The sequence below is a fragment of the Canis lupus genome, chromosome 26 (genome assembly GCF_011100685.1).
Source record: "Canis lupus familiaris isolate Mischka breed German Shepherd chromosome 26, alternate assembly UU_Cfam_GSD_1.0, whole genome shotgun sequence".
In the NCBI taxonomy this organism is placed as follows: Eukaryota; Metazoa; Chordata; class Mammalia; order Carnivora; family Canidae; genus Canis; species Canis lupus.
In genome coordinates, this window is record NC_049247.1 from 3279450 (window position 1) to 3287482 (window position 8033).

At 45.7% G+C, this 8033-nt stretch overlaps 1 protein-coding gene across 1 annotated transcript in view; it reads right to left on the bottom strand.

The window, feature by feature from the left end:
• Positions 1 to 6117, bottom strand: part of TMEM132C (transmembrane protein 132C) — a 203009-nt gene extending 196892 nt beyond the window's left edge. Inside the window, 1 exon segment of the mRNA NM_001197119.1 lies at positions 6078 to 6117. Within this exon segment, the coding sequence (NP_001184048.1) occupies positions 6078 to 6117 (40 nt within the window).
• Positions 6118 to 8033: the final 1916 nt, after the last annotated feature.

An 8033-nucleotide genomic window follows, 5' to 3' on the forward strand; every position in this document is an offset into this window, starting at 1 on the left:
TGAGATAGGGAAGAGCATCACCACTACCTTCCTGACCTTCTCTGCCCATTGCAGACATGGACAGTAGTACAACCAGCAGGCTCCTTGCCGCCTAAAGGTTCTTCTCTGTAAAGATTCCCCATGGCTTTCACCTATACTGTGGGAAGTTCACTAAGGACTCCCTACACACGCAGGACAAACAGGTTAAAATGCCCAATGGCTGACTTTGCAAAGCCCTCAGAAGCCCACAGCCATGCCTTAGTCTTTGAAAACCAGCCCAGATATTTGCAAATGACATATCAGATTAAGGGCTATTATCCAAGATTTATAAAGAATTTACAATCTTAACACCCAAAAAACAAAGAGTTCAGTCAAGAAATGGGCAAAAAACATGAACAGACACATCTCCAAAGAAGACAGACAAATGGCCAACAGACATACGAGAAAATGCTCAATATCCCTCAGCAGCAGGGAAATACATATCAAAACGACAATTAGATACAATCTCACACCGGTCATAATGGCTAAAATTACCAAGTCAGGAAACAACAAATATTAGTGAGGATGCAGAAAAAGGAGAACCCTCTTGCGCTGTTGGTGGGAATGCAAGTTGGTATAGTCACTCTAGAGAACAGTGTAGTGGTTCATCAAGAAGTTAAAAATATAGCTACCCTATGATCCGGAAATTATGCTACTGGGCATTTACCCCAAAGATATAGATGTGGTGATCTGAAGGGGCACCTGCACCCCAATGTTCATAGGAGCAATGTCCACAATAGCCGAACTGTGGAAGGAGCCACAATGTCTTTTGGCAGATGAATGGATAAAGAAGATGTGGTCTTTATATACAATGGGATATTCCTCAGCCATCAGAAAGGACAAATACCCACCATGCTTCAACGTGGATGGAACTGGAGGGTATTAAGCTGAGTGAAGTCAATTGGAGAAGGACAATTATCATATGATCTTACTCATACGTGAATATAAGAAACAGTGCAGAGGATCATAGAGGATGAGAGGAAAGCTGAATGGGAAGTCATCAGAGAGGGAGAAAAAGCATGAGAGATTCTTAACTTGGGAAACAAACTGAGGGTTGCTGGAGGGGAAATGGAAGGGGGATGGGGTAACTGGGGGATGGCCATTGAGGAGGGCCAATCATAACATGATGAGCACTGGGTGTGATATGCAGCTGATGAATTACTGACCTCTATCTCTGAAACTAATAATGTCCTATACATTGGCTAATTGAATTTAAATGGAAAGAAAAGAAAAGAAAAAATCAGCCCAGAAACACAAGCGGGTCCCCATTCAGATACTGTGGGAGAGTCCAGTTGTGTCTACTCCGGCTGCTCCAGCCTCCCCTCCTGGCCTTCCTCCTGATGGCAGCAGGCACAGCCCATCCAGCATATGGGGCGGCCTGTGCCTCTCTCCTCTGGAAGCTCCCCTAATCCTTTTCCCGGCAGGGACTCTGGCTAGCAGATCAAAGCTGCCTTTGGTGGGGCTGCAGCCAAACAGGGCCTGGGTTGTCAAGATGGCTTTTCAAAGAAACAGCCTCCTCCTCCCTTGTTCTCTGCCAGAGGCTTTGTTCTGAGGCCACCAGGAACAAGGGTGCTTGCCCTTCTCTCTCTGGAGGGATGTCTCTGCACTTCCATTTTAACCCTCTCATTCCAGAACCAGTTTAAATCACCCTCAGAAGGCCTTGACAAAGTAGAGCATTCCAGAAAGAGTACTGACTCCATGTCCTTAAAAAAGCCATCGATTACTGAAGCAACTCACAATATTTTGTAAAAACCTAACTAAATTGCCACATCAGATGTTTTATTCGAGTGTACTCAATCCCTCTCCAAAAAACCTCTTAAACCTTGAAGTGTGGACACTGAGAGACTGATTTGTTTGGGGCTCTGGACGCCACAGGTTCTTGAAAGAGCAGAGCAGGATGCTAGGGCCCACTTGTGACAGATGTACCTCACCGCAGGAAGCACTACCAACAAGCCTTCTCCACGTTCTTCACTCTCCCTTTGTAGGGATTCCTTTTTTCTACTTTTTTGGGTTCCCCAAAAGAAGCCTAAAATATGAATCCCTTATTTTTAAATAAATGCTGAGTTTGTTTTCTACAAAATAAGCTGGAGTGGGCTTTCTGTCCAGCTGTCTCCTCCCAGGATTCTCCATTCTTTAAGTAGGTCACTGCTTTCTCCTTCTCATGAACAAAAAGTGCCTCACTCTTACCTTCCTGCTAAACCCAGCTCCGAATTTTTCATTCATGAGAGATTTAACGTGAGCAGGGAGAGACAAACATGGTGGAAAAGGAAGTGGGTCTAGTATGGTTAAGGGCATGCTGATTGGCCAGGGAGGCACTGAGTATTGATCTACTTAGCCATTATGGGATCTTGAGCAAAGTCTTACCTTCTGGGAGCTTCAGTTGCCATGGATAGATAGATGGATGGATGCATGCATGGATGGATGGATGGACAGAGAGACAGACACGGGAGTGGATGGATGGATGGATGGATGGGTAGGTGAAGAGACAGATGGGTGGATGTGGGTGGATGGATGGGTGCATAGGTAAGTAGACAGATATATAAATAGGTAGGTAGAGCCAGATATAAGGGATATAACGGAAGCTGTGTAGAACAATTAAAAATGGCACTAATTCTCCTTCTGTATCTACTGCTTTTGCTTATGGCTCTGCAAACCTCCCTCTAAAAGGAAGAGTCTATTGACCTACTCCTTGAATCTATGTGGGCTGTGTCATTTACTTTGGCCAACAAATATGTTGGAGAGAATTTTAAGGGCAGTGAAAATACTCTGTATGATACTGCAATGGTGGACATGTGTCATTATACAAGTGTCCAAACCCACAGAATGTATGCCACCAAGAGTGAATCCTAATGTAAACTATGGCCTTTGGGCACATAGGAATTCCTGTACCTTCCTCTCAATTTTGCTGTGAATCTTAAACTGCTCTAAAAAAATAAAGTCTTCAAAAAACAAGAATTTTTGAGCATATGCATGCTCATGACTGCCAGGAACATCTCCCTGCACATGCAATGCTTCCAACTGAAGATGGTGTTGCCTAAGCTCCAGACCCTCAGATAGCACTTTCATGACATCAGCCAGATATCTATGCATTGCTAATCAATCAACGATTTTATCAATAATTAATAATTTATTAAAATAAATACTTAATCAAATATCAGTGAATTAATTTATACATTTGTTTAGAGAATCCCCGTATAAATAAAACAGAGGCTCCCGTGATCCAAATTGCTGCCAGTCTACAGCTCTGAGCCTGACATTGACCATTTCTTTGTTAAATGGAGAGGTGACTAAGTGTAAGGTGCTACAGATACAGACACACCACGGTGAGACTTTCTCCTTGATGAAATTCAAAGAATTTAAACAGAATTGAAAAGGGAATCGCTTTCTCGTTTGTGAGACTCAGGTGGCTTCACACCATGCCCATGTACCTCAAAAGCCAACCCCGTGGACGCTCATGAGAATGGCTCCCCCAGGACCCGTGCCCATCTGCACCCTACTGTGCTGTGACTCTATCACCTCCACTCATTTCACACTTTGAGGAGTCTCAGTCCAGCAGATGAAGGAAGCAGAGGTGATTATCAGCTTTCCTTGTATTTCTTTCCTGATGCTTCATCTGCTGATTACCGGGGGACCACCCTGTGGCTGCCAGGACCCAGTGAGCACAGACAAATATCCATTATCTCATTCTGGTTCATCTGCTCACACTGTCTCCCAGAAAGATAGGATTATTCGGTAATTTTTATCGATCTGCAACAATAACCCCAGAAAAGTCTGATGCTGGTTTCCTAAGGCCACAGGAGAGGGGAATGGGGTAGCAGGTGACAGCTGGCCCTTTTTATCTGGCCTCCCCGCTGACAGCACGTTCATTTGTGGTCTCCCTTCCTGTTTATCCATTTTCTTTATCTGTGTCGCCTGTCAGTGCTGGGGATATTGTGTCCTCCATCAGGTGTTCATCAGAGAACTCTACGGCAAAGCTGCTGCCGGAAATTGAGTTTTTGAGATTGTAAGATAGTGAACACAGGAGAAGTCCGTGTCACTTAGCACCCAGACAGAACAACGCTGGGGGAGATGACCCTTTCAGCCAGCAGGACACGTCACCTTCATCATGACACTCACGTGTGGATGTGTCGATGGGGCGGATTCTTCAGAGCTGGTTCTCTCTGGGCTGGGATGGGTAGGTTGGCCAGACTGGAGAGAGGACCCCCAGGAGGGGGCACGGGCAGCAGGAGAGGCTTGGGACCTACCCTGGCGTGTGAGGGTGCAGGGCAGGGGGCCAGAGCTCGCTCTGAATGGAGTAAGCAGTGGATGCCCTCAGGGTACTTGATAAAAATACAAGGTCCATTTCTCCTCTGCAATTAGACAACGTAAAAAACAAAAACCTTGGCGCATGCCGGTTTCAACGACTATCCAGAGGGGAGGGGTTTATACTGCCTTTGGTTCCGCATCCACGTATGCATGCTGTTTGCTTTTGAAAGCATGGTCTGAGATTAAAAACAACAACAACAACAAAAGGAGCAGATATCTGTTCATTTTATAAACAGGAAAGCATTCACCTAGAAGAGTTAGTGTATTTAAACTCTAAGGGAAAAAAAAAAAATCACTGGAATAACCGAAATGCACGAGTGGTATTGTTTTACGCTGCGTAAAGCATTCTCAGCTAAGGGCCACCTTGTCCCTGAGAGCCACCTGGTAATTCCTGAAAACATTTTTGATTCTCACAACTGGTGGCAGGGGATGCTCCTGGTATCTAGGGGTAGAGTGATGCTCTACATCACTGCAGGACAGTGCCCCCAGCACCAAACACTGGTGTCCTGCAGCAGGACTGTCCTGCTGCAGGACAGGCCCCCAGCACCAAACGCTGTCCAGTCCAAAATATCAGCAGCTCCGGGGCTGAGAGAGCCTGATCTAACTTGACTCACGTACAAGGTGTGTGGTGCTTCACTGAAGGTACAGAAGACACAGAGTAAGGGTTTTGGCCAAACCTACTCAATTCGGGGAAGGAAAGGTATCCTTGTGGTTTGAGGGCCTTCCTGACATCAGACAAAATCCAAGGAATCCCTGCTCCACAATGTACTAGATAAAGATTTCATTGTTTTTTGTTTTGTTTTGTTTTGTTTTGTTTTTTGCAAATACCTTAAAATTTTGAGCTTCAGAATCCTCATTTTTATAAAGGGAATCCTATCACAACCCATTTACAGAAGGCAATGTACGGAGGGTGCTGTTGCTATTATATTATCCTTCCGAGTCTGATTACTATCACTATGATTCCAGGCATGCTCATAAGTTATAGCAGAGAGTTTTCAAGGCCACAGAGATGCAGAAAGGAAGGGGAGGGGCCCCTATCTGTGTGAGAAGATCCTAGCACCCCAGGTGGCGGGTGGGCCCTTCTGCGAGTCCAGGGGGCCACGCTGCCCCAGATGCTCCCACTGACCCACCTAGTATCCTGTCCCCCCGGGAAACAGAGCCCACCTGTCTCTATTCACCTCAAGGAAAACCCTGATGGGATTTCATTCCAAGTCCCCACCGCTCACATGAAACACAATCCGGCTGGAGTATTCTGAGGTTTTCTTCCCTCTCTAGGCTTGTGATTTATTAACATTCTCCAGACACAGAATGTCTCTCTCTGCTAAATATGGCTCATTGTTTCTTTTTTCTTAAAACAAAAGGCACCTTGATAAATGGATTATTTTATTTCAATGCCTCTTCTGAACAAGCCCCTGAATACCCTTTGCTGAAATTACAGAGTGTGGTTTGCAATTTCGGAACAGAGAAACCCTCCTTTAAAAGAGCAGGTACTTATCTCGCCTCTGAGCCCCTGAGGGGATACCCCCTGTTTTTCTGGGAGAACTCCATAATCATCTTCAGGTGTGACTCAATCCCTATCCCAGCCCCAGGAAAGCAAAAGACTTAGGCTTTTCAAAGACAAATTCTCTAAAACACCTGGAATCTCAGACTCACTCAGCATGAGAACGGTGCCTTGGGTACACACACACCAGGGAAATATTTACTAGGGAAAGCCATAAATCTAAAGTGCAATGTTTTAACTGCACTGCACTTACAGTTCCTGAAGTTGAGCTTGGCGAATAGCATGGTGGCCATGTGGCCGAGCCCTCCACACCCGTGTCCCTGGGTGTGGCTTGGACCCCAGGTCCAGAGGGGGCTCTGGGGCTTAAGCTGGGGTTCCCCTAAGGGAAGTGCTCCCCACTGAGCTGGTGGATTAGTTTCCCATTGCTGCTAGAATAAATTACACAAACTCAGTAGCTTAAAACTGAAAAAAAAAATATTTTTATAGTTCTGCAGTTCTGAAAGTCTGAAAGGAAGGTATGGGTAGGGCTGCATTCCTGTGAGTTCAAGAGAGTATGTTCGTTTGGCTTTCCCACTTCTGAGAGGCACCCACACTCCTTGGCTCCTGGTCCATTCCTCTTTCCTCAAAGCCAGCATCCTGAAGCTTCTCTTCCCTCTGACCTCCTGCCTCCCTCTCACAGGGGCCCTAGTGACGAAATCCCATCTCAGATCCTGAAATGAGTCACATCTGCAAAGTCCCTTTGGCCAAGTGAGGTCACATATTAGTAGGTTCTGACAGTTGGGGCGCAGACGCTTCAGCCCAGCATGCGTGGCATTCGGGGGAACCGTGGAGGCATTTCCGAGGATCCCCAAGGTCATTCAGAAGGCGGGTTCCAGCTTTGCTACATGTTCCAGCAACACACAATTGCCAGGTCTGGCACTGACTTCTGGGGGTCCCACTACATATTCACAATCTACTATAAATAGCCACCAACAAGCTACCTCAAATGGCTACAAAAACAATGAGCAAGGGGTGATAATTCTGTATATTGTACATTCTCCAGTATTGCAACTACTGGGGTGAAATTGTACTTTGATTTGATAAAACTTTAGAGAAAAAGTGTTTATCCTTTTAGGAAATTACATCAGCAATGCCCACTCTGTTTGTGAATGCAAGTTGTCCAGACTTGTCCATGCCAGTCAGAATCTGTGGCTGACACATCCACGGGGCCTCCAAATACAGGGCAGGTACCTGCCTACTACATCCGCTCTCCTAGGACACACATTAAGATATTATTTTACTACAGATTACTCTGCTCATATTTTTCTGGTCTATGACAGGGCACTGTGCAGATTTGTTTTTAATTATATATGTAAGTAGGTTGTCAGATTACAAATTTAGGGGTGTCTGAGTGGCTCAGTTGGTTGACCATCTGACTCTTGATTTCAGCTCAGGTTGTGGTCTCAGGGTTGTGAGATTGAGCCCTGAGGGTGGAGCCTGCTTGAGATTCACTCTCTCCCCACCCCCACCCCTCCTCACCATGCTCTCTCTCTCCAATAAATAATAAATAAACCTGTTAAAAATATTACAAATTTAATTTTATGCTGTATAATGGTGAGGATTCAAACCACTGGTCTAATCCAGGGGTGGGCAATTTTGTTTAAAGGGCCATATAGTAACTATCTTGGGTTTTGCAGGCTAAGAGGCAAAATCGATATTACATAGGTACCTACACACTCATTTATGTGAAAGCCATTTTTGCTATAGGCACACAAAAATGGGTGAGAGGCCAGAGAAAGCCCATGATGCCCTATTTGCCAAGCCCTGGTTTAAACCAAACAGGTAATTCTAAACCTGTTTCCAGCAACTTGTTCAGTTATGCATAGGCCTAAACAAGTGGTTCTCAAATAAGGAGCACGCTGGCCACCAGGGGGGCATTTGGCAATGTCTGGGGATATTTCTGATTGTCATGGTTGGTGTGGGGGATGTTACTGACATCTCAGGGGTGGACGCCAGAGATATGGCTCACTATCTTCCATGTACAGGACAGCACCACTACACAGAATCATCTGGCCAAAGGCCAACAGTGCTAAGGCTGGGGAGCCATGCCCTGGACCAGTCAGGACCAATGAGCTAAGAGAATGGGTTTGCTGGGGCTCCTGGGGAAGAAGTGCCCTCACATGCAAGAGAACCAGGGAAGCAAATGTCTTTCTCTCCAAAGGCAAATGAG